At 41.7% G+C, this 26988-nt stretch overlaps 2 protein-coding genes across 3 annotated transcripts in view; one reads left to right on the top strand and one right to left on the bottom strand.

Annotated features, from left to right (window-relative positions):
- The window catches only part of APPL1 (adaptor protein, phosphotyrosine interacting with PH domain and leucine zipper 1), a 45389-nt gene extending 42528 nt beyond the window's left edge, over positions 1-2861 (bottom strand). Inside the window, exon 1 of one of the 2 annotated variants that reach the window (XM_003818708.6) lies at positions 2631-2861. In XM_003818708.6, coding sequence (XP_003818756.1) covers positions 2631-2684 — 54 coding nt within the window. In that variant the 5' untranslated portion in view covers positions 2685-2861. The remainder of the gene's footprint in view (positions 1-2630) is intronic. The other variant, XM_014344253.4, reaches the window with a different exon arrangement.
- A 63-nt stretch (positions 2862-2924) lies between these two features.
- On the top strand, positions 2925-21533 carry HESX1 (HESX homeobox 1). The gene is made up of 6 exons (XM_008972056.7): positions 2925-3033; positions 4232-4272; positions 19424-19690; positions 20497-20696; positions 20957-21058; positions 21154-21533. The coding sequence occupies exons 3-6, from the start codon at positions 19534-19536 to the stop codon at positions 21250-21252; spliced, it is 558 nt and encodes a 185-aa protein (XP_008970304.2). The 5' UTR covers positions 2925-3033; positions 4232-4272; positions 19424-19533; the 3' UTR covers positions 21253-21533.
- The last annotated feature ends 5455 nt before the right edge of the window (positions 21534-26988 follow it).

The following is a 26988-nucleotide window of genomic DNA, read 5'->3' as shown; positions in this document are numbered from 1 at the left end:
TCAAATGTTTTTATTTGGAATGTAAAAACATGTGAAGATACTTAAGTGATAATGTTAAGTTAAAATCAGGATAAAGATCATTATGCACAATATAATCTCCATTCCATTAAAACATGTAGAAGAAAAAAAAACAGTAGAATAAAGAAAGCAAACTGTTAATAAGGTTTTGCTGGGTAACCAACAGGTAATTGTGTGTTATTCTTTTCTGGACCTTCCAATTTTTCTGAAGGAAGCAACTATTATTTCTTTTTAATCAGGGTCAAAAATAAAAACATGTCATTAAGACACAACAGCTGAGGTTCAGAGAAGTTGAATGATTTGCCCTAAAGCAGACGGTAGTAAGTGGCAGTGATGACTAAAAACCTCGTCAACCCTAGATCCAAGGCTTTGCATTCTGCCACAGGTTCGACCTAAGAATCACCTCCAAGTATGTACACTTCCTAAATCCCAGTTGTACCAATTAATTTTCCCAAGTAAATTTTACCTAGTTCAAATTTATTGCCTTTCAACATTGAAGGGATATCAATGTGGCTACTTCATTAAAAATTAGCTGGCACAGGCCAGGTGTGGTGGCTCACACCTGTAATCCCAGCACTTTGAGAGGCCAAGGCGGGCAGATCACCTGAGGTCAGGAGTTCGAGACCAGCCTGGCCAACATGGCAAAACCCCGTCTCTACAAAAAGTACAAAAACTAGGTGGGCGTGGTGGCACACGTCTGTAATCCCAGCTACTCAGGAGGCTGAGGCATGAGAATCACTTGAACCCGGGAGGCAGAGGTTGCAGTGAGCCAAGATTGCAACATTGCACTCCAGCCTGGGCAACAAGAGCAAAACCCCGTCTCAGGAAAAAAAAAAAAAAAAAAAAAGCTGGCACAGTGGCACACGCCTGTATTCCCAGCTGCTAGGGAGGCTGAGGCAGGAGGATCACTTCAGCATAGGTGTTCCAGGACACAGTGCACTACGATAGTGTCTGTGAACAGCCATTGCTCTCCAGACTGGGAAACATAGCAAGATCCCCATCTCAAAAAACAAACAAATATATTGTAAAACGGACACTAGTATGATGCATGCTTGTAAAGAAAAAAAAAAAACACAATTCTTAAGTTGTAAACTAATCTGGCAAAAACCTCAAGACATTAGATGAGTCAAGAGTTTATCTCTGCCTCACAAGTCATTTCCAGGGCAGTGTGCAATCCATTCTGAGCCGTTTATAGTCTTTATGGGCTATTTAAAAAAAAAAGCCAAGTAAGAGAAGAAAGGTAAGGCAACCTGTTGAATCTTACATAATAAAAAGTAAAATGACAAAGTACACCTGACCAATTCCACAAACTTTTTGCAAATCATCTGAAACAAATACAGTTTATAACTTTATATGGAGAAATCATCAAGAAAAAAATTGAACCGAGTATACTGGCAGTCAAGATAAACCAAATGTGAGTTTCTCTTTTTGTCACTATCGGCTCATAAGAGTACATTAGCAGCAGGCAACTGGCCTGTGAAGATAACTTTCAGAATAAAAAAGAACAAATCAATTCTACAATCAGAGCCCCATTTCAACTTGGCAATTAACATTGGCACAAAATCCATGGCAGAAGTGCCATCCAGGAAAAGGAGATCTAGACCTCTTCTGCTTTTCTTCTTTGGGGGCCATGTTCAACTGTAAAGACACACGAAATGGTGCAACTGCATTTCTAAATCAGCAACAATTCAGAAATGTTTCATTCTAAATAGTGTCCAACCAGCAACACCGTCTTAAACCGTTTAAATTATCGTGTAAAACGGCTTAGAGATGAAGTTTTCCCTATGCAAGTTACAGCCCCTGCCAACATTTTAAAAAATATAGCTGCTTTCATTCTGCAGTATTGAAAACATATTAAATGGTTACATTTTCCAAAACTGTCTTAAGCTAGAGCAACCACATCAGCATCATTCCGACGCACAGAACACAGGGCTTTTATTTTGATGAGTTTATTAAGGCCAAGTCTGCAGGGAGCAGCGCAGCAGTCGCGGAGCGGCGAAGGCACCGTCCATCCCTCGCCGTGCACAGCTCGAGTGACAGCGACCACAGTCACGGCCGCGACACGGGCACACTCGGCGGGGAGAGCGGTCTTGGGCTCCGGGACCCGTCACGGGCTTTGCCATTAGGGCTCCACACACAACCTTACAGCCTCTCCCAAAGAAAAACGATTCATTTCCTTCCCTAGCTTGCTGAGCCTCGGAAATCATTAAATAAGACTATCGGGGTTTCTCTCCCTTCTGCAATTTTTCTGAAGAGGTTCTCAGGGAGAAAATTCCAGGATCGAGATTTGGCACCTCACATCACCGCGATAAAAACGGCGCCTTTCGTCAAATAAAAAGGAGACCCGCGCGCGTACGTGACCGCCCGGCCCACGAGCACCAGCGGCTCGGTCTCCGCCTGCGGCCCTCGGCCCAGCCGAGCAGGCCCACGCGGGCCTTGGGCGGCGGGCCCAGCCTCCACAATTCGGGGCGCGGCCTGCGACGGGCGGTGACCTAGGGCGGCGGCGGCCCCCACCTGGGCCGGGGCGGGCACCTGCGGGAGCCGCGGAGGCGCCAGACCTGGGGTCGGCCCGCTGGGCTCTCCCTCGTCGCCCACCAGCTCCCGCGCCTCACCTGCGGGCTGTCCTCCAGCGTCTCCTCGATGGGCAGCTTGTCGATCCCCGGCATCGTGGCGGAGGGAGGGCGGTGGCAGGAGACGCAGCTGCCGCCCACAGCTCCCCGCGCCGGCCCGCCCGCCGCAGCTGACCCCGGCCCGCCCTCTCCGGCAGGGGCTGCAGCCGTCCCCGCCCGCACAGCCTTCTCCAGGCGCCGAGCGGCCGTGCGGGAAATCCCGCCCCCTCGGCCTCCCTGCCCCGCCTCCCGGCGCGTCCATTGGCTCCCGGGGACGCCCATCCGCGCTGCGGCGGTGGTCGGGAGGTTCCCGTGCGGCGCTAGGCTCTCCCGCGAGCGCGGGCGTCGGAAGCGGCGGAGGTGGCAGTGTCTGCCCTGGGATGGCCTTCCCTGCACGCGCGCGTTTGTATCTAAATCGCACGGGACCGTCTCTTCCTCAGCTTGCCGGCGCGAGGAGCCGGAGCCTCGAGTTAGGGCCACACGGGGGAATTTGGGGCGGGTTGACTTTTCCCGCAACATATTTTGTCAGAGACCTTGGAGAAAGTCCTACTGCTGGCGCCTTTTAGTTTCCTCAGATGATAACATTCCCAACTCCGCTCGAAGCGTCCAGTCTTAATCCCCTCCAGCAGAATGGTGCTGACTAACTCAGATGTCTGAGATCCGCAGCTGTGTCAATAATAGGGCTTTCTGGCAAACTTGTGAACGTAGGCTCGAAATTGTTTTTCTGGACGCTTGAATATCAGTATATTCAGTTGAAAACATGTGATTTTGTTGCCAGTTTATCAGTTCCTACCTGGCCTCCCGAGGTCAGTCCTTCAGGACTGACGCTGCAACTCCAACTCCCATGTTTCTTTTAAATCACAAAGGAAAATATCTTTTAAAAGTCAGGATACACTGATTAATTATGTTAGTAACTAATTGGCATTTGTTGAATCAAAAAGTTTTGGAAGCGTTAAATAGTTTTAGCCTCTAATTTTACAATAAAGTGAAGCTCAAAGTTGGGAATTTGACCGGATGAGGGCTACAAGCCTATCCTTTCCTCCTCCCTCTTCATCTTTCCCAACCTGTCACCCTGGCTCGTTTATGTCTCTGTATAGTTGTAGGCTTTCATCATTATACAGAGAAAATAACAAAGTAACTAGTGTCTTCTAAACATCTAGCCATTAATTCCACCAATCCATTCCATTTTCATTCAAGAAATACCAGAGATGCTGAGTAAAGATTAATTAGCTGCCTGGTTCCGCAGATACATGGGAACAAATCCAGAATAGTAGTAGCTCAAATCCAAATATAGTAACAAATAGAAGTTATATATTTTAAACGAAAATAGTAGATTTTCCCATGATCTCTTGAAAGAAAGATAAAATTATATTTTTAAAGTTTTGTTGAGTAGACTTGCATTGTAGTTTTACGGAATTATTTTTAGTGTTACAATCTTTAAAAGTTTTCCCCTTAGATTGTTTATCAGCCAGTCTCTCTCGCTCGAAGAGTTCTTTAGTTTTTGAGGAAGTTGATTTGGAGGCAGTTCTTACAATGAGTTAAGGGTTCCCAGTTGTGTTACAGTTTCTTTTTCCTTGATATCTCATTTCTACTCTGCCAACAAGAACACCATGCACCCCAGCTCTAAAGAAGGAAGACTTTCAAGGTAAGTGACCTTCCTGATTGAACTGAGTTAGATTTTAAATGAAGAAGAAAGGTTGTGGCAACTGTTAAGAATCAGGAGTAAGTGAGGAGTGTAAACAATGTATAAGAAAGAAAAAAAAAAAAGGCCTGGCGCTGTGGCTCACGCCTGTAATCCCAGCAATTTGGGAGGCCGTGGCAGGTGGATCACCTGAGGTCAGGAGTTCAAGACCAGCCTGCCCAACATGGCGAAACCCAGTCTCTACTAACAGTACAAAAATTAGCCGGGCGTGGTGGCGTGCCTGTAGTCCCAGCTACTCAGGCGGCTGAGACAGGAGACCCAATTGAAGCCGGGAGGCCCAGGTGCAGTGAGCTGAGATCATACCACTGCGCTCCGGCCTGGGCGACAGAGCAAGACTCCGTATCAAAAAAAAAAAAAAAGAAAAGAAAAGTATTTGTTACGTAATTAACTTGGCCAAACCAAATAATTCCGATGAAAAATTCGATTAGTTATCTGAATTATCTGGGTGTGGTATTGTCAAGTTAAATGGTTTCCTTCTTAGTATGTTATGTACATCTAAACTGTGTTTCTGTAAAGGACTCTCAAGAGGCCATTACATTATCGCAGAATGGCAAGGAATTCTTGCCGGACTCAGCTGGTTAAAAAGTAAAACAGGCTGGGCGCGGTTGGGCTCACGCCTGTAATCCCAGCACTTTGGGAGGCTGAGGCAGGCGGATCAAGAGGTCAAGAGATGGAGACCATCCTGGCCAACTGGTGAAACCCCGTCTCTACCAAAAATACAAAAATTAGCTGGGCATGGTGGCACACGCCTGTAGTTCCAGCTCTTTGGGAAGCTGAGGCAGGAGAATCGCTTGAACCCGGGAGGTAGAGGTTGCAGTGAGCCGAAACTGCACTCCAGCCTGGGCGACAGAGCGAGACTCTGTCTCAAAAACAAAAAATAAATAAAAATGAAAAAATAAAACAAACAAAAACAGGTTCACATTCAATTGGATGGAGAGGTAGGTTTAGTCAAATCTAGTTTTAACCTATTTGTACTAGAATCCAGTTTTAACCTTCCATTTGGATTCTCTAGCTTTAGGCCACTGTATACCCTGCTCATCCAAAAATATGGTTGTATTTCCTAAGTTAAAACATCTCCAAAGCTGCAAAATTCATAGTCCTTTTTGATAACCACTTTAAGTTTATTCAGCCTAAGTTTTGTGCAGTTAACCAAACTCAGTTCATTTTAAGCCAGTTTTCTTTCATACAGGAAATGAGGCTTGTTCAGAGAATGCCTTAGGGGTTACTGGAGACTCGTGTGGGTAGTAGAGTAAAAACTTTGGGCAACTGGTTAATTTTATGGAAAGCAAGTCAGGATTAAACAACATCCACTAAACATTTCTTTGAGATGTTTCACATATATACCTTGAGACATTTCACACGTATAATTTACAACAAAAGGACGTATAGTCTTGTAAATAGAGTTGTTAATTATTAGTCTCCTAAAATTATATTTGGTCTTATAATTAGGTTTTTACATGATACTCCTTGAAGTTCTGGTCTGTGATCTGTAATAGGAAAGAATCCAATAACCCAAGTGATGCTGGTGCTTTACTTTTAAAAATTATCCCTTTAGGTCAGTGGTTTCCAAACTTAATGCACACATAAAAGTTATCTGGGAAGGTTGTTAGCATACAGATTCCTGAGCCCTGCTGGAAGATTTTGGTGTAGTAGGTCAGAGTCAGGGCTGGGAATCTCTCCAGTTAAGTCTGAAGTGGGTAATCCACAAACCACATGAGGAAAAACTCTATCCAGGATGGAGAATGATCATTTCCCTTTCCTAAATCACTTTGTATTTAAAAAAAATTTTTAAAGAGTCAGGTGGGCACAGTAGCTCATGCTTGTAATCCTAGCACTTTGGGAGGTCAAGGTGGAAGGATTGCTTAAGCTCTGGAGTTTGAGACTAGCCTGGGCAACACAGAGACACCATCTCTACAAAAAAAAATTAAATTAAATTAAAATTTTAAAAAATTGGCCTGGTGCAGTGGCTCATGCCTGTAATCCCAGCACTTCGGGAGGCCGAGGCGGGTGGATCACCTGAGGTCAAGAGTTCAAGACCAGGCTGGGCAACATAGTGAAACCCTGTCTCTGCAAAAATTAGCTGGATGTGGGGGCAGGTTCCTGTTATCCCAGCTACTCAGGAGGCTGAGGCAGGAGAATCGCTTGAACTTGGGAGGCGGAGGTTGCAGTGAGCCGAAATCACACCACTGCACTCCAACCTGGGTGACAAAGCGAGACTCAGTCTAAATTAAAACAAAAATTAACAAAAAATAAAGAGTCAAGCAAACATTTAGAAAAGGAATCCTAGATTCCAGCTAAGGATGGTGAGAAGGACATGATTTCCAGGCTAACGAGCTGGAAACCACCTACTCACAAATATTCTCTAAAAGACTCCATCAATCTAAAATTCTGGGAAATTCATACTCCTTTTAAAGAGTATAATGTATAATGCAAAAAATTCTGGTTGTTATCTAGTAAATCACTCCTTAATAGGACTAACTTTAACAGATAATTCATTATTTTCTTAATACCAGCTGAGATAAAGCAGATTCAGGAAAGAGCAGATTTCAAGAAAATTGATAATTTGGGAACTTCAGTCATTTAATCTATTTTAAAACATTAGAGCCAGTAGCAGAGTAGGGGGAAGCTTTGGACAATTGGAGGGTAAAACAAAAAGTTCTGAGGAATGGGTTGCAAAAAGAGGTGGGAGGGCACTAAGGACCAACTGGTTCTTCATTGTGCCACTGCAAACTAGCTTCTGCCTTTGACCTTGACCTTGATGTCACTTTTACTCATTGCCACAGCATCCTTAGAATGTGGGACAATTCTGCAGCTTCAACTTTCTTGATGGTAAAAAGAAAAAAAAAACTTCTAGGAAAATTGTATATGCTTTTGTTTATCTATGGTTGCCTTGATTCCTTTTTAGAAGAACACGTTAATTAATTTGTCTGAGCAGGCCAAGAACTTTAACACAAAATAGCATCATAGCCCTTCTGTGGGGAGGTAGATGAGAACATGGTTATGAGCTCATGAGCTTGGGCTGTGATTTAAATTCTGGCTCCACTGTTTAGTAGCTCTGTGACTTAAGTAAGGTTATTTAACTTCTCTGTTTCTCCATTCTGCCATCTGAAAAATGGAGCTTAATACTAGAGAACTTACATTAATAGTATTGTTAAGATGATTAATGAGCTTTTAGAGTAGCTCCTAGCGCAATAAGCATTCAGTAAAAATTAATTATCTTTTTCATTATCAACTATTAAATATTAAAATATTTTAATACATTTAAGGAAGCTTTTTTGTCTCTATCATATTTTTTTAAAAACTAATATTTTTTAAATCAGAAGATTGGGCTCATTACCTTAGAGAATTCTGATGCTATTTTAAATAACATTAGTTACTCTTGCTAATGTTTTATCACTTTGATTTGGGGGCTTTTGAGGCCAAAACCAAAATTTCAAAATCAATAAATATGTACTTTGAAATTCTGGAGGAAAAGTGTACCAAAACAATTACCAAAATAGCCAAGATTATTGCCATTTTGAGGTTTTTAGGAGTTTTTATTTTGTTTTTTGTTTTGTTTTTTGTTTGGCGGGTGGTGAGTGGGTAGAGGTGCCCCAAAGTTAAAAGATTTTCATGACACTTACCCCACATGGGAATTCTGGAAGGAACAGTCAAATCATTGGGGAAAAAATTGCTCATACGCTGGGGGCGGTGGCTCACAGCTGTAATCCCAAAATTTTGGGAGGCTGAGGTGGGAGGATCGCTTGAGCCCAGGAATTTGAGACTAACCTGGGCAACATAGTGAGACCGTGTCTCTACAAAAAATTTAAAAATTAGCCAGGTGTGGTGGCACATGCCTGTAGTCCCAGTTACTCGGGAGGCTGAGGTGGGAGGATTGCTTAAGCCCAGGAGGTCAAGGCTGCAGTGAGCCGTGATCTTGCCGCTGTACTCCAGCCTGGTGATAGCGAGACCCTGTCTCAAAAAAATGCTTTTAGGGAAATTAATATGTCCTGTGCCTGTTTAATCATTGAAAACATTTAAATATTTTCAGAGCCATAGAGGGCAGTGAAAAACAGAGTAGCAGAATTGATTATACCAGTACTGTTTATCCGATGGCTAATACAAATAAGACTCTCAGGGATAATTCACACGTGCTTCCAAGAACACTAGATGGCACCAATTATTTAGGATTCAGACTACCTCAGGGAACAGCTGTCTTCATTCAACAAATATTTATTAAATAATGAACAAAACAAAAATATCTGTCATTGTGGAGCTACAGGTTAGTAGATATGGTGGGGAGAAAGACAATAAAAAATAAACATAGTAAGTAGTATTAGAAGTATAGCATATTGGCCGGGAGCAGTGGCTCATGCCTATAATCCCAGCACTTTGGGAGGCCGAGGCGGGTGGATCATGAGATCAGGAGTTCAAGACCAGCCTTGACAATATGGCGAAACCCCATCTCTACTAAAAATACAAAAATTAGCTGGGCATGGTGGCATGTGACTGTAGTCCCAGCTGCTCGGGAGGCTGAGGCAGGAGAATCGCTTGAACCTGGGAGGCAGAGTTTGCAGTGAGCCGAGATTGTGCCACTGCACTCCAGCCTGGGTGACAGAGCACGACTCCATCTCAAAATAAATAAATAGATATATAAGAAGTATAGCATATTACAGCTACAAGGCTGTAGTGAGCTATGATTGCACCCCTGTACTCCAGCCTGGGCAAACCTTATCTTATATAGTAAAATAAAGAATAGTATGTTAGAATGTCATAAGTGCTATAGAAAATAGAGTAGACAAGGCCAGGCACAGCAGCTCATGCTTGTAATCCCAGCACTTTGGGAGGCTGAGGTGGGAGGATGGCTTGAGCCCAGGAGTTCAAGACCAGCCTGAGCAACATGACAAGAACCCATCTTAACAAAAAAAAAGTTTTTAATTGGCTGGATATGGTGGTGTGTACCTATGGTCCTAGCTACTTGGGAGGCTGAGGTGGGAGGATCGCTTGAGCTGGAGAGTTGGAGGCTGCATTGAGCCATGGAGTAGAGGCTGCACTCCAGCATGGGTGACAGAGCAAGGCCTTGTCTCAAAAAAAAAAAAAATTAGGGAAAACAGAGCCGGGGCAGCTGCAATTTTAAACAGGTTCTTCAGAATGGGCTTCATTGAGAAAGTAACATCTGAACAAAAACTTGGAGTGGCTGGAATGAGCCATGGGGATATCTAGGGAGCAAACATTCCAGAAGGAGAGACCATCAGGGCAGAAGCCGTCACCCCTAATGTAAGAGTGGCCTGGCCTGGTTCAAGAATTGCGCAGAGCCCAAGATGACAGGAGAAGAGCAAGCCAGGGGAAAGCCTGAGGTGTAAAGGAAGGGAGAGGAGGCCATGTCAGGCAAAGCCTTGTGCCCACTATGAGGACTTTGGCTCTTACCCTAATTTTGGACAAAAACACCTTTAATAAAGGCAGCAATTTGAAACAAGTGTTGGGGAAACTGGAGAATTGGTGATATACTATATAATAAATTATGGGTGGCCAGGCATGGTGGCTCATGCCTGTAATCCCAGCACTTTGGGAGGCCAAGGTGGGTGGATCATTTGAGGTCAGGAGTTCAGGACTAGCCTGGCCAATATGATGAAACCCTGTCTCCACTAAAAATACAAAAATTAGATGGGCAGTGGTGGTGCACGCCTGTAATCCCAGCTACTTGGGAGGCTGAGGCAGGAGAATCACTTGAGCCTGGGGGGCAGAGGTTGTGATGAGCCAAGATCGCACCGCTGCACTCCACCCTGGGCGACAGAGTGAGAATCTGTCTCAGAAAAAAAATAAATAAATAAACAAATGGCAAATTAACTTTGTCTTAAGTAAACTCAATCATTTACGAGATCCTTTGATTTAAAGGGAAAAGACTACATTAGTGATTTAGCTAAATCACATTCACTATAAACAGGACAAAAAGCAATGTCTTAAGACAATGCTTTAAAAAAGTCATAAAAAATGACTTCATGCTCTGCTACAGGGCTACAGTAACCAAAACAGCATGGTATTGGTACAAAAATAGGTACATAGACCAATGGAACAGAGTAGAGAGCGCAGAAATAAGGCTGCACACCTGCAACCATCTGATCTTCAACAAAGCTGACAAAAACGAGCAATAGGGAAAGGACTCCCTGTTTAATAAATGGTGCTGGACTATCTGGCAAGCCATATGTCGAAGATTGAAACTGGACCCTTTTTTACGCCATATACAAAAATCAATTAAAGATGGATTGAAGACTTAAACGTAAAACCCAAAATTACAAAAACCCTGGAAGAAAACCTAGGCAATACCGTTGTGGACATAGGATTAGGCAAAGATTTCATGATGAAAATGCCAAAAGCAATTGCAACAAAAGCAAAAATTGACAAATGGAATCTCATTAAACTTCAGAGTTTCTGCACAGCAAAAGAAAATATCAACAGAGTAAACAGACAACCTACAGAATGGGAGAAAATTTTTGGAAACTATGCATCTGACAAAGGTCTAATATTCAGCATCTATAAGAAACAAACAAATTTACAAGGAAAAGCAACCCCATTAAAAAGTGGGCAAAGGAGGCCAGGTGCGGTGGCTCACGCCTGTAATCCCAGCACTCTGGGAGGCTGAGGTGGGTGGATCACGAGGTCAGGAGATCGAGACCATCCTGGCTGACACGGTGAAACCCCGTCTCTACTAAAATACAAAAAATTAGCCAGGCATGGTGGTGGGCACCTGTAGTCCCAGCTACTCGGGAGGCTAAGGCAGGAGAATGGCGTGAATCTGGGAGGCAGAGCTTGCAGTAAGCCAAGACCACGCCACTGCACTCCAGCCTGGGCGACAGAGCGAGACTCCGTCTCAAAAAAAAAGAAAAAGTGGGCAAAGGACACGAACAGACACTTTTCAGAAGATGTCATACATGTGGCCTATAAGCATATGAAAAATAACCCAATATCATTGATCATTAGAGAACTGCAAATAAAAACCACAATGAGATACCATCTGTAGGGAGCTGTAGGCCATCATCATTAGCAAACTAATGCAGGAACAGAAAACCAAATACCACATATTCTTACTTACAAATCGGAGCTAAATGATGAGCATACATAGACACAAAGAGGGGAACAACAGTCAGAATAGCTACTATTAAAAAGTAAAAAGATAACAGATGCTGGTGAGATTGCAGAGAAAAGGGAACACTTGTACACTATTGGTGGGAGTGTAAATTAGTTCAGTCATTGAGGAAAGCAGTGTGATAATTCCTCAAAGAGCTGAAAACAGAACTACCATTCAACCCAGCAATCATATTACTGGGTACAAACCCAAAGGAATATAAATCATTCTACCATAAAAGTACATGCATGTGAATGGTCATTGCAGCACTATTCACAATAGCAAAGACATGGAATCAACCTAAATGTCCATCAATGGTAGACTGGATAAAGAAAATTTGGTACATATACACCACAGAATACTATGCAGCCATAAAAAAGAGTAAGATTGGCTGGGCATGGTGGCTCATGTTTGTAATCCCAGCACTTTGGGAGGCCAAGGCAGGTGGATCACCTGAGGTCAGGAGTTCAAGACCAGCCTGGCCAACATGGCAAAACCCGTCTCAACTAAAAATACAAAAATTAGCCAGGTGTGGTGGCGGGTGCCTGTCATCCCAGCTACTTGGGAGGCTGAGGCAGGACAATCACTTGAACCCGGAAGGCAGAGGTTGCAGTGAGCTGAGATCACGCTACTGCACTCCAGCCTGAGCAAAAGACTGAGACTCCACCTCAAAAAAAAAAAAAAAAAAAAGAATGAGATCATGTCCTTTCCAAACATGGATAGAGCTGTAGGTCATCATCATTAGCAAACTAATGCAGGAACAGAAAACCAAATACCACATGTTCTCACTTAGAAATGGGAGCTAAATTATGAGAATACATAGACACAAAGAGGCAACAACAGACACTGGGGCCTGCTTGAGGGTGGAGGTTAGAAAGAGAAAGAGGATCAGAAAAAAATAACTATTGGGTACTAGGCTTAGTACCTGGGAGATGAAATGATCTGTACAAGAAACCCCTATGACACAGGTTTAACTATGTAACAAACCTACATGTGTACCCCTGAACCAAAAATGAAAACTAAAAATAAATACAAATGGGTTTATAGTTTTTCCTCTTCCCTGTCTAAATACTAATGCAGCCTTAAAGCCATTAGGTGCAGCCAGGTAAAGTAGGAGTAGATACAAAGTGGAGAAGCCATGGGGGCCCAGAACAGGGTGTTGGAGTCCAAGCTGTGTGAGGAGGACATCCCCACAGAGGAGTGGCCTGGTGTGAGGTTTCAGAGCCTGTGCAAGATGAGGAGGCATCTGTGGAGGGGGTTGTCAGAGCACAAAAATGGTAAAGAGGGTGTTTGGTGGCCGGATGTTGGAACAAAAGTGGGGTGAAGAGGGCACCTGCATGAGAGTGCAGTTTGGAGCCCAAGCGTGATGAGGAGGACTTTTGTGTGGGGTGGGAGTTTGGTGCAGGATTTCAGAACCCAAGGGGTGAGGGAAGTACCCATTAAGGAGGGAAGCCTAAGGCAGAGTCTCAGAGCCTTATACCTCAGAGCAAGGTGAAAACAGCATTCACGTGGAGCATGGCTAGGTCTGGGGTGTCAGAGCCCAAGTAGGAAGAGAAGGGCTTTTTGGTCTTTGAAGCACCTAGCACTAGCACAGGGGATTGGTCCTCAAGTGAGGTAAGGAAGCCATCTCTGTGAGTAAGAGGTGATGGCAATGAAAGTTTGGTTATATACATGGGACAGATCAAGTAAGTAAATATATTGAAGATAATGGAAGCCAGGTTTCTCACTATCAAAGGGATTACAAATATGGAAAGGGAGAAAATTGGAATGAACCCTCTGGTGCTGGATTGGAATTAAAGTATCCATGTGAACTCACAGATTTCGGTAAATATATGGAAATAAATGTAGATATAAACGTGTATATGTATCACATGCATGTGTTTCCTAGCTCTTCCACTGAGAGGGCCTGGAAGCAGAGATGCCCCCAATGGCAACGAACACACATACAGCCCAGATTTTGCCCTCTAAACACCATTCTCCACTAAAAAGAAGCTTGGAGGGCTCCTTGGAGGAATGGCTTATCCTAAGTCCCTGGAACAAGAAAAGAACAAGATGTACCTGGGACATCTTGTTGTGCCAGAAAGTGGAAAGTGTTCAAAAATGATGTCAGACTTGAAGGGGACTCCCATTGGCCAAATCTGGGGAAATTTGAACATCATAATAAATAATGAGATTATAACCTATTAAAGTAGGAAACTGTGAGTCCATACTGATATAAATAAATGATATAAATAATTCAAAAATTTGATGAGAAACAATATTTACATAGGGTTAAAGTACCTCCTCCACACAAAATACTATATTATAAAGGGGAAAAGAGTAACTTTACAGTGGAGAAACCTGGCAGACACCATCTTAATCAAAATTAAATATCACCATTAATGGGACATATCAAAATCATGTGCTACCTGATTGGAAATAATGAGAACACAGCATTACTTCTGTGACATTCCTACCAAAGATGCTCAACCTGAACCTAGTCACGAGGAAACATCAGATATAACTTTATTTTTTATTTTTTGAGACAGAGTCTCACTCTCACCTAGCCTGGAGTGCAGTGGCACAATATAGCTCACTGCAGCCTCGACCTCCTGGGCTCAGGTGATCCTCCCACCTCAGCCTCCTAGGTATCTGGGACTACAGATGCACACCACCAGGCCTGGCTAATTTTTTGTGGCTTTTGTAGAGATGAGGTCTCCCTTACCAGGCTGATCTCTAACTGCTGGGCTCAAGTGATCTGCCTGCCTCAGCCTCCCAAATAGCTGGGACTATGGGTGCAGGCAACCATGCCTGGCTAATTTTTTAATTGTTTTGTAGAGTTGGGGTCTCACTGTGTTACCCAGGCTGATCTTGAACTCCTGGCACCAAGTGATCCTCTGCCCTCGGCCTCCCAAAATGCTGGGATTATAGGCATGAGCCACCATGCCCAGCCAGGAGCCATTTTTTGAGCACAGTTGTGACATGAACTGACTTATGTTTTTAAATGATCCCTCTGGCTGCTGTGTTCATAGAAAGCCATGGTGGGTCCAGGGTGGAAGCAGGGACCACTAGAGATGCTATTGTAACCATTCTTTTCCTTGACCCTTTTCCCTCTCTTGACTGTATTCTTGTATCTCCAGATTTTTCTCCTGTCTTGCTAGCTACTCCTTTTCCAGTACCACTTCTGTCCCAATCTCCAAATGTTGGAGAACTTTAGACTCAGTCCTGAGACCCTTCTTGTATCTAGCACCATTCACTAAGTAATTTTTTTTTTTTTGAGACAAGGTTTCACTCATATATCCAGGCTGAAGTGCAGTGGCATGAATACAGCTCACTATAGCCTCTACCTCCTGGGCTCAAGGGATCCTCCTACCTCAGCCTCCCAAAGTTCTGGGATTACAGGCATGAGCCACTGTGCCCAGCCACTGGATGATCTTATGCAAACCTATAGCTTCTAAAACCATCTCTTTGCTGGTGATGCATAAACTTAGCACTCTAGCACTGAGCTTATAGCAACTTGCTATCCAAACAGGAGGTGTTCATTACTCCCCAAACCTTTCCTTCCCTAGCCCAGGCTTTCACATCCCAGTAAATGGCATTGTATTTGCTCAAGCCAAAAAACCTAGTCATCTTTAATGCCTTCCTTTCCCTCACCTCCCTATCCAATCCATCAGCAAGATATGTTCTTTAACCTCTGAATCAAAGAGCTATTTCCTCTAAAATGCTGTGTATATAATAACCTCAAAAACTTCAGTGGAGCCAGTGTAATGGCTGGCACCTGTTGTCAACAGCTACTCTGGAGGCTGAGGCAGAAAGATTGCTTGAGCTCCAGAGTTCAAGATCAGCCTGGACAACATAGTGAGACCCTATCTCTAAAAAAACATAAAATAAAAAGAAAAGAAAAAACTTCAGTGGCTTAAACAATGAATATGTTTCTCACAAAACTGCAGGTCAGTTGGTATTTGGCTGAGATTGGCTGGACTTGGCTGACTTGGCTGCAGGCTGCAAGATGGATTAGGATCTGATCCATGTGTGTTCATTCTGGGGCTCAGGCTGTAGGGCAGCAGCCATCTCAGGGATGATCTCACAGTGAAGTCAAAAGCACAAGAGGGGGCTGGGCACCTGTAATTCCAGCACTTTGGGAGGATGAGTCAGGCAGATCACTTGAGGTCAGGAGTTTGAGACCAGCCTGACCAACATGGTGAAACCCCGTCTCTACTGAAAATACAAATTACACGCCTGAATCCCAGCACTTTGGGAGGCTGAGGCAGGCAGACCACTTGAGGTCAGGAGTTCAAGACCAGCCTGACCAACATGGTGAAAACCCATCTCTACTAAAAATACAAAAATTAGCCAGGTGTGATGACATGTACCTGTAGTCCCAGCTACTCGAGAGGCTGAAGCAGGAAAATCACTTGAACCTGGGTGGTAGAGGTTGCAGTGAGCAGAGGTTGCGCCACTGCACTCCAGCTTGGGTGACAGAGTGAGACTCTGTCTCAAAAAAAAACAAAAACAAAACCCCCAAATGGGCACACTGAGCTTCTGCTCACATCACTTCCCACAAACAAGCCCAAAATCAGGAGGTAGGAGGTATACTGTATTCACCATGAAACCACAGCAAGGGGATGGTTGTATAAGATATTATGGGGATTGGAGAATTGGGACCAAGTATTCAATTATTCAATCTCCCATAACCTTCTAAAGAATTGCACTTCTCTCCAAATCTACCCTCTCTCCTCACGCTTTTTTCAAAGGATCATCATCTTTTGCCGCTAAACAATTGTCTTTGTTTTCACCACTGTATCCCTCACACCTAGAACAATGCCTAGCAAGTAGTATATGCTTAGCAAATTATGTGTTGAATAAATAACTCCCCAACTGATCTCCCTGGTTGCACTCACTTCTCTCTAATCCCTTTCCATAGAGCAGCCAGAGTAAGGTTTAAAAACAAATTCTATCATTTTGGTCCCAGCTTAAAACCCTACCCTGGCTTCTCTTTGCACTGGAACTCCTTACCATGTCCTTTATAAAGGCCATCCATTATCCAGCCTAGCCTGGCTCTCCAAATGCACCTGGTACCACTGACTTCACTCCAACTACTGCCTTCTTCCTCCTCAAACATTCCAAGTGATTTTCAACTGCAAGACCTTTGTACTTGCCATTGTCTCTGAGTGCAGTGCTTTTTCTCAGGCTCTTGGCATGCTAGCTCAGCTTCAGCGAAAATGTCACTTCCTTAGGCCCTCCTCCACCATCGACCATTGACCTCTGTATTTTAAGTCACCCTCTGCCGTTATATTGCATCTCCATCACCTTGTTCGCTCCTTTCAATGTATTTATCATGCCATGAAATTAGCATGTTTTGTTCGTCACTGATCTCTAGCACCTATAATAATGTCTGGCACATATTAAGTGCCCTGTAAAAGTCTGTTGAGGCCAAGCATGGTGGTGGCTCACACCTGTAATCCCACCACTTTAGGACGCCGAGGCAGGTGGATCACTTGAGGTCAAGAGTTTGAGACCAGCCTGGCCAACATGGTGAAACCCCCATCTCTACTAAAAATACAAAAATTAGCCAGGCTTGGTGGTGCACATGTGTAATCCCAGCTACTCAGGAGGCTAAGGCAGGAGAATTGCTTGAACCCAGGAGGTGGAGGTTGCAGTGAGCCAAGATCGCGCCACCGCACTCCAGCCTGGGTAACAGTGAGATTCCGTCTCAAACAAACCAGCAAACAAACAAACAAAAATCTGTTGAGTGAGTATATGAGAAAATGCTTCCCTCACATTTTTAGATAATTTTTCCTGCCTTTTATTTTCAACTACTCATCCATATATAAAATGATATGTGTAAATCCAGCCGGGCGTGGTGGCTCAAGCCTGTAATCCCAGCACTTTGGGAGGCCAAAGCGGGCGGATCACGAGGTCAGGATATCGAGACCATCCTGGCTAACACGGTGAAACTCCGTCTCTACTAAAAATACAAAAAAATTAGCCAGGCGTGGTGGCGGGCGCCTGTAGTCCCAGCTACTCAGGAGGCTGAGGCAGGAGAATGGCGTGAACCCGGGAGGCGGAGCTTGCCATGAGCCGAAATCACACCACTGCACTCCAGCCTCGGCGACAGAGCAAGACTCCGTCTCAAAAAATATATATAGATAGATAGATAGATAGATAGATAGATAGATAGATAGATAGATGTAAATCCAAGGAAAATCAATTTAAGCTGAATAAAAATATTGGAACATCTTTGTTAATGAAGAAATTGAAAACTGGAGTTGCTCTGGCATGCTCTGTGGCATCCTTCTGCCTTGTGCCTCTTAGGCACTCATCTGCGGGGCTCAGGGGCTCAGTGAGGCCTACACTGACATCTACCCCTCCACTTCCTGCACTAATTCATCTTACCTGGCTCACCTGTTTACTTTTCCCATTCTTACCCTGGCTAACATACTAGATAATTTACCTATAATTATTATTTGTTTCTTGCCCCCACCCTGCACCACTGTGAGCTCTATGAAGGCAAGGATAGTATTTTGTTTTTTTCTGGTTCTGAGAAGGTGCTCAACCAATTGTGGAAGGAAATAATGAATGTCTCAAAGGAGAGAAAGAAAGCTGAAAAGGTCCTGTATTCTCTCGCTTCCTCCTAGTCGTCCCAGATTAAGATACCCCCCACCTTTGCACAATCTACATCTCAGCACTATATACAAAATCTCCATGAGGTGTAAATGTTCACCGGTTTATTCATCCGCAGAGTGGTTTTACACGTACATTTATAAATCCATATGCCTGTTGATGTTTTGCATGTGAGATCCTTTATTTACCCGAGAGCTTTCATCAGGAGGAATTTAGCTCAATATTTGTGAGATCATAATAGGATAAAAGCTGACGAAGATGAGCTCCATCCTATAGAGGCTATTTCCTCTATGAGTGGAGACTGTTTTTCCCTTCCCTGAAGGAAAGACCAGCAGTTGTTTAAATAATGAATAAAGCTAAGCACTTAAATTTATCTTCAGGAAGGTACTGGAAGAAGAGGAGGAGCAGAGTATAAGAACTACAAGTATACCTTTGCGGGGGGAACAGCCAGTTCAAAATCTTCCCAATCAGCAGTTATACTTTAATTTTAATTTCAAGTTTTCTTAGGATTATGAAATTAAAACATTCTGTTCTTGGTTATTTTCATAAGCCTTACCATCTTGAAAGACTCCATCCTCTGCCCATCCCTCAAAAGATCAACAGACGGAAATTTTTCTTTAGAAAGCAAACTATGTTCTTTTCTTTGAAATAACTGTGATAGAGAAATTATTCACTTTAAGTAGTCATGCTTCTAAGTTGCTTGGAGGTGATTACATATGAACCTTCATATAAACATGTATCTCTCTCATTTAAAAGAAAAGAGGAAGGAAAGGAATTAGCCCATTAATTATTTAAAATACTTGGTGCAACTGTTCCTATGAATTAATCCAGGCACTTGGAAGACAATTACACTCCATGTTAATAACATTGCCAACCTTTTCCACTATGCTGCACTCCAAATACTATTGTGTTTTCATTGACAACATTCCCTATTACATATGCATATGAAAAACAGGCATTTTCATCAGAATTACCGTAATAGCATTAAGAGATTATTATTTTTTCCCATTTCCTTGGAAGAAAATTTACTTAAATTAGATTATTTATTACTCGACTGCTCTCGTATCTTGCCTGTATGTTTAGGTAACTGGAGCCCATGAAAGTATAAACTTCAGAATAAAAAGCTTGATTTTATACATTAATGATTTCAAATAAAAGATAAGTGCCACATTTGTGCATCACTTCTTTAGAGAAAGTTAAGTCTGTGTTCTGCTTAGGAGAGATAACACTTTTTGTCCCTGTAGGTGGCCCCCCTGGTGTAGCCATTAGTTGCTAATTACTTGCAAACAAATAAACAATTAACTCCTTAAGCTGCTGGCTGGGCAAGTGTTCATTGACATGCTAAAACTTTCTAAGACAGGATTTTAATTAGTGACGTTCTAAATCCAGCCCCCTTGTCAGCGGAGCTATAAGGTGAACTGCAGGAAGATCCCAGCCCTATACACGTGGGGCAGAGCCAGCAGAGGCCAGAGCTGTTGCTCTGTGCAGACCACGAGAGGATGTCTCCCAGCCTTCAGGAAGGCGCTCAGCTCGGGGAAAGCAAACCCTCAACTTGCTCCTTTTCAATTGAGAGAATCTTAGGACTGGACCAGAAGAAAGACTGTGTTCCATTAATGAAACCCCACAGGCCCTGGGCAGACACCTGCAGCTCATCAGGTATGCCACAGCTTAATTGTCTCAATTCTTTGTTATTTCATTTACAGTGTTTAATTTGCCCTTTATTTCATACTACATAGAGCTAGAGTTTAGGACTTTAATTTAATTTATTATTATTATTATTTATTTTTTTTTTTCTGAGACAGAGTGTTGGTCTTGTTGCCAAGACTGGAGTGCCATGGCATAATCTTGGCTCACTGCAGCCTCCGCCTCCTGGGTTCAAACGATTCTCCTGCCTCAGCCTACCAAGTAGCTGGGATTACAGGCATGCACCACCATGGCCTGCTAATTTTTGTATTTTTTAGTAGAGGGGGGTTTCACCCTGTTGGTCAGGCTAGTCTCGAACTCCTGACCTCAGGTGATCCGCCTGCCTCAGCCTCCCAAAGTGTTAGGATTACAGGCATGACCCACCATGCCCAGCCAGAGTCTAGGACTTTTAATGCCTCCAGCTGAGTCCTATGGGAAATTAAAAGAATATCAGCTTTGGATTGAGCAAAGTGGATAAGTTCACTCACAGGAAATCCCAAGAACCTGCATTTACTTCAGAAGATCTCTCCCTGTTTGACACATCAGATATTTGAAATCTCTTTTCACTGAAAAATAAACGACATTCAGAGACCAAAGAGGCAGGATTACCAAGACAGGATCTTCATTTTTGATTGGTTTTTGGTTAACGGGGTGCAATTCTCTTGTGAACCCCAAAATTCCACTAGGAAATGAAAGATGAGTTCCTGAAACTACCTCTATAGAACTTTGTGGAACATAAGATTGACCATCTAAGACAGGGCTTATTTTTCTGTTTTTAGGGAAAGATGGTAACTTATGTCTACATGTCCCAAATCCTCCCAGTGGGATTTCATTCCCTAGCGTGGTGGATCACCCAATGCCAGAAGAAAGAGCTTCGAAATATGAAAATTACTTTTCAGCCTCAGAAAGACTGTCTTTGAAAAGAGAGTTGAGTTGGTATAGAGGCCGAAGACCAAGAACTGCTTTTACTCAAAACCAGGTGGGAAGTTTTTTCACCCAATAATGATAATATAAAGGCTTTAATTGACACCAAGTTGAGCAAAAGCCCACTCACTTTGTTATCTCAGTTTAGAAGCCTTATTAATGAAACAGTAGACTACCATATTTTAACAATTTCCAGGTAATCATTTTTAAAAAGGCATCCAGATTAATTGCCAAGATTTAAATGTAGTCATTTTACTCTAGAAATTAAAGCTCATTTTTGGTGACATACTGAATATCAACATTTTTTTTTCTTAGATTGAAGTGTTAGAAAATGTCTTTAGAGTAAACTGCTATCCTGGTATTGATATTAGAGAAGACTTAGCTCAAAAATTGAATCTAGAGGAAGACAGAATCCAGGTAATTTTCAAATTTAGTTGTTATTCATGATGTTGAAATGTTAAGAATAATAAAATAATGTTTCTGAGACCTATTTTATTTTTCCTTAACTTTAGATTTGGTTTCAAAATCGGCGTGCAAAACTGAAAAGGTCCCATAGAGAATCACAGTTTCTAATGGCGAAAAAAAATTTCAACACAAATCTGCTGGAATAGATAGAAAACTAAACAAGTGAAATTATCTTCTAATTGCAGAGCATGAAGAATCAGTGGAAATATTAAGTGTTAAAATGTGATGTTTTCTTTCCTGCATTTAATCTGAATATTGTCATTTTTTCTGAAAATATATTGTAAATAATTACTATTATAGCATGGTACATATTTGGGCACTTTTAGTTATAGTAAAGACCTTTTCTATATATTTTAATAAACATTTTCAGAAAAGATTGCTATTTTTAAAGCCAAATTAATCTAATAAATTAGTTTGTTAAAATCAATAGACTCATGACTAAGTGATTCCACAAGCTGGATTCTAATTATAAAGTATTTCAAGTAAAATAATCTGAAGAACAAAAGTGTGAGTTGTTTTCATTAGTTTCTTCCATGCACATTTTGAAACATAATTATGCTTCACTATATTATAGATTATGATTTATTCATGAATCTTCAACTTCTCTTGATTTATAGCATAAAGCAGTGAGAATTTCTCACCATTTATCAGAACAAATTCTTACAGCATGTTAGTTTCAAGTTTTTTTTCCAAGCAAAGTCATTATGCCAAAGTAGAAATATACAAGCATCAGCTATCATATTTATACCATTGGTATTGAATTGCACAAATGAAGTAAGCAGCAAATAAATGCAAAATTTTAAATAGTTTTCTATTTTAATTTTGTACTTTACTTTCATTCATTAGTGATAGTGATCATGTAGCTTATATCTATTTCCAGTTTAAATGATTTCTAATCAACTGCAATATTAAGTTGACTGAGAAGGTAGGATAACTGACCCACCTTTTGTAAGTGCTCTGACATAGTCACTGGAAATAATGAAGGTGCTTTCTAAGTAACAAAAACTATGTGTTTTCATTTCCCATTTTCCCATTTTACCTGCCAATTAAAGATGGGGGGCTGGGCGCGGTGGCTCACGCCTGTAATCCCAACACTTTGGGAGGCCGAGGCGGGCGTATCACGAGGTCAGGAGATCGAGAACACGGTGAAACCCCGTCTCTACTAAAAAAATACAAAAAATTAGCTGGGCGCGGTGGCGGGCGCCTGTAGTCGCAGCTACTCCGGAGGCTGAGGCAGGAGAATGGCGTGAACCCGGGAGGCGGAGCTTGCCGTGAGCCGAGATCGCGCCACTGCACTCCATCCTGGGCGACAGAGCGAGACTCCGTCTCAAAAAAAAAAAAAAAAAAAAAAGATGAGAATAGGATAAGATATATAACAAGAAGGGAGCCCTCTCGGCTGGAAATCTGGGCATTTGTTTTCCAGTTAATGGAAGACTTCAGTGGGTGGTTTTTTTTTTTTTTTTTGAAATGTCAGCTTAAGACTCTGTCCACTGGAAGCCAAATTTCAGCTTTGTCCATTTGAATTGAATTCTCCCTTGCTTCTCTTTTCTTTCTGTCCTCTGTCCTTCCTGATGTCCCAGTGATGATCAAGGTGGAAGGTTCTCATTGAATTATTGAATCTATAATCACTATTTTTTATATATAAAAGACTAGAGGGAGTTTGCATATTATTTCTAAGGAAAAGCAGCATGACTCAGATTTTAGAGCTTTTTAAAATTATTTACTGAGAGCACATTTGAAGTAGAGAGCTATGTGTCCCAACAATTGGTCAACAATAAGCGTGCTTATTCTATTCCACTGTTGCTGAGATGGAGAGGGAGGAGGAAAAGAAGGGCAACAGGGTAGTTAGGAAGAACATAGGCATTACATGTTTTCCAAAAAAGACTGAGCCACTTTTTCCAATATAAAGAGCTGCTTCCATTCATATAAAAATTGGAAGCACTATTTATGAAATATATTAGTTCAAATTTATCCACAAAGAGTTTTCTTTGTTCTCCATTAGGTTATTATGAAATTATGTTAAATTGAAAGACTGGAAGTTACCAGGAGTAGGCTCTGGGGGAGTGGGTTGGAGGGGAATGTGTCACATTATGGGTAATCTTTTATTTTAATTCCAAATTTATTGTCATTCTGTATTCTGCAAACAATATAAGCAGTATAGAAATAGAGTAAAACCCCCCTTGAATCTCATCCTTCAGAGATAACCATCATTAAACATCTTTAAGATCTTTTTGTGTATCACAAAAACATCTTTATATATGTACACACACACATATTTGTTGTTTTTGCTGTTATTTTTTAAAATGTGATCACACTTGATATTCAGTTTTGCGTCTCTCTGACATCCTGCCATGTCAGAATTATAGCTCTGTCTCCTGAACGTCTGCTTGGTTTAGGATAAGATTTCAAGTCTTATACACAATAAGAAAATATTCCACATTATTAATATTAATATTAAAGTATTTTTGAAGTAGTGCTTTTCATAAATTGAGATTTTTCAGAGTAATCATAGTTTATCTAGAATTTCTACAATTAAACCTAATTCCCAAATCTCTGAGGAATGTAAAGATTCTGTGCAAAATGATGGAATCTAGAAAAAAATGAAACACCATCACAGATATCGATTGACAACTAAGAATGCACTTAAGTTTTTTTTTTAATTATAAAAACTGGCATACCTCTAAAAAGTCTGGTGAGGAGAGAAACATCATAACCCTAGACCATCATTGTCTCAGTATTTTCCAATGACAATTTTATATAACTGATTTATGTGGCCCTAAAATTCAATTTTATTTATAATTGAAATAAATTGTGTTTACAACTGAACTTATATATTTATAACTGAAGCTACATATGTATAACTGAAATCATTTATAATAGAAATGATATATTTATAACTGAAACATTTATAAGTCAGAAAAAACAAGAATTTATAATATTAAATAAATAACTATAAATGTAATATGCCTATTTTTTTATATTTTTTGATACTAATAACAATATAAGTTCTATTATAACTTTTGTGAAGCAAGTTCATAATGTATAAGAATACTCAAGAAGCAGGGTAATAGAAAAGATTGCTAGTGTATTTCCCCTAAAATCTTTTTTAAAAATCTAAAGATAAAGGCTGATCTTGTTAAAAGAAATAATGAATCAGTAACATTTTTGGAATTACAATTGCTAGAAATTTGGAGAGAATATAATGATATTCAGGGGGAAAATTGGACTCGGGAAAAATCAAGCAAAATGAAAATGGAAAGGAAAACCCGAGATAGAATTATCTTTCCCTCAAAACACATAGGCTCTAATCCACAGCTTATCTCTGTTCCTGGTAATTCTAGGCCTTTTGTCTCCATTAATGCTCAAGACAAGGTGAACAGTAGTAACAAATCAAGCTAATGCAGTCAGGCTAATACCTGGAGCATCTCTATTATCTGACAACTGCCTAAATAAGGTTATTTGGTCTCCTGTAATGGCATTTGTCTTTTGTGAAGCCAGCCAGACAAAGCCCATCACTAAAGAGTGCTGCTGGAAACAATGGCTGTGTGTGCTGGTGGTCAACTTTTGAGTTAATCAGTGTTCATAGCCGCTTTCACCTCCTGCATCTTATCACACATCACACGAATGGCATAAATCTCCCATTACCAAACCCAGCACAGAGCATCAACCTGGGCCTTGTTCCTCCCTCTTGTTCCTCCCTCCCAGCAGAGAGCTGGGAACTGCTCAATTTTCTCAATATGGAACTCAACTCACATTCTGACAAAGGGTGACTTGCTATCTCCATTTCACTGAGCCCCATAGGAATAAAACCCCCTCCAAAGTTAGTCTTTGGATACCTTTCATGGTCATTTTGACTGTTCTGACTCCTGTTGGAACATCAGTCCACAGCACAAGGCAGCTCCTGGTGGCTCTCAACACTCTACACCCCATTAGACTCACTTCTTCTGCCCATGCTTTAATCTTGGATTTCACAGCCTCCAGAATTGTGAGAAATAAATTTCTGTTGTGTATAAGCTGCCCAGTCTGTGGCATTTTTGTTATAGAAGCCCAAATGGACTAAGTGTCCACCATGAGCTATGCAATATGGTTCTTCACATGAATATTCCCATTTAATTTTCACAGTCACTCTGCAAAGTGAATATAGGCAATCCACTTTACAAATAAGAAAACCTAGCATCAGATATTTTTATTATGATGATGATTCTTTTTTTTGAGATGGAGTCTTACTCTGTTGCCCTGGCTGGAGTGCAGTGGCATGATCTCGGCTCACTGCAACCTCCACCCCCTGGGTTCAAGCGATTCTCCTGCCTCAGCCTCCCAAGTACCTGGAACTACAGACATGCGCTACCATACCCAGCTAATTTTTGTAGTTTTCGTAGAGACAGGGTTTCTCCATGTTGGCCAAGCTGGTCTCAAACTCCTGACCTCAAGAGATCTGCCTACCTCAGCCTACCAAAGTGCTGGGATTACAGGCATGAGCCACCACGCCGGACCTTTATTATGATTATTATTACCCCATTTTACAGATGAGCTGATTGAAGGACACAGATTAAATGACTTGATCATGGCCACACAGCTGAAGCAGCTCAGCCAGAATTCAGACCAAGTTCTGCCTGACTCCAGAGTTGCCTCTTCCTCTTAAGCCTTCCAGTAGATGGAGTTACTGGCTGTGATGCTAATAGCTAGAAACATGTACTACATTTTTCTTTTCTTCCTCCCTTTCTTCCTTCCTTCCACTTTTTTTTTTTTTTTTGGCAGGGTTGGGTGGGAGTAGGGGGATGGGATTAAAAGTCTGAGTGATACCTAAAGTAATCAATAATTACTTAAGTCCCAATAATTTTTTGGAAATAATATTTTCTCTATATATAAATGGTATTTTGTCTAGATAATATGTACATCCTTACCTGTATAAATATTAAGCCTCATTAAGATTTTTTTTTGTATTTTAAACCTTATTAAGATGTAACAACAATCACTAGATTTAAGTCCTTTTCCCCTGAAATTGCCATCAGAAATTTGTGGAGGCCAGGCATGGTGGCTCACACCTGTAATCTCAGCACTTTGGGAGGCCAAGGCAGGATGATCGCTTGAGGCCAGAAGTTCAAGATCAGCCTGGGCAACATAGTGAGACCGAGGTCTACAAAAAATTAAAAAATTAGCCAGCCATGGTGGTTCACACCTGTAATCCCAGTACTTTGGGAGGCTGAAATGGACAGATCACTTGAGGTCAGGAGTTTGAGACCAGCCTGGCCAACATGGTGAAACCCCGTGTCTACTAAAAATAGAAAAACTTGCTGGGAATGGTGGCAGGTGCCTGTAATCCCAGCTACTTGGGAGGCTGAGGCAGGAGAATCGCTTGAACCCATGAGGCAGAGGTTGCAGTGACCCAAGACCACCCCCCTGTACTCCAGCCTGGGCAACAGAGCGAGACTCTGTCTCAAAAAAATAAATAAATAAGCTAGGCATGGTGATGTGCACCTGCGGTCCCAGCTACTCAGGAAGCTGAGGTGGGAGGATTGCTTGAACTCAAAAGGTTGAGGCTGCAGTGAGCCATGATCATGCCACTGCACTCCAGCCTGGGTGACAGAGTGAAACCCTTTCTCAAAAAAAAAAAAAATTTAGTAAAGATCTCAAATCAGCAATCTAACCTTTTACCTTAAGAACAACAAAAAAGAGAGCATAATAAATTCAGAATAATCAGAAGACAAAGATCAGAAAAACCACGGAGAAAAGTCAATGAAACCAAAAACTGATGCTTTACAAATATTAATAAAATTAATAAACCTTTAGCCAGACTAACAAAGAAAAAAAGGAGAAGATACAAGTCACTGACATTAGGAATGAAAGAGGGGCTATAACTACAGACCACATCAACATTAAAA

This window comes from Pan paniscus, chromosome 2 (genome assembly GCF_029289425.2).
Source record: "Pan paniscus chromosome 2, NHGRI_mPanPan1-v2.0_pri, whole genome shotgun sequence".
NCBI classification, from domain to species: Eukaryota; Metazoa; Chordata; class Mammalia; order Primates; family Hominidae; genus Pan; species Pan paniscus.
Note: the sequence above shows the minus strand (reverse complement) of the source record. Positions and strands in the feature narration are given on the sequence as shown.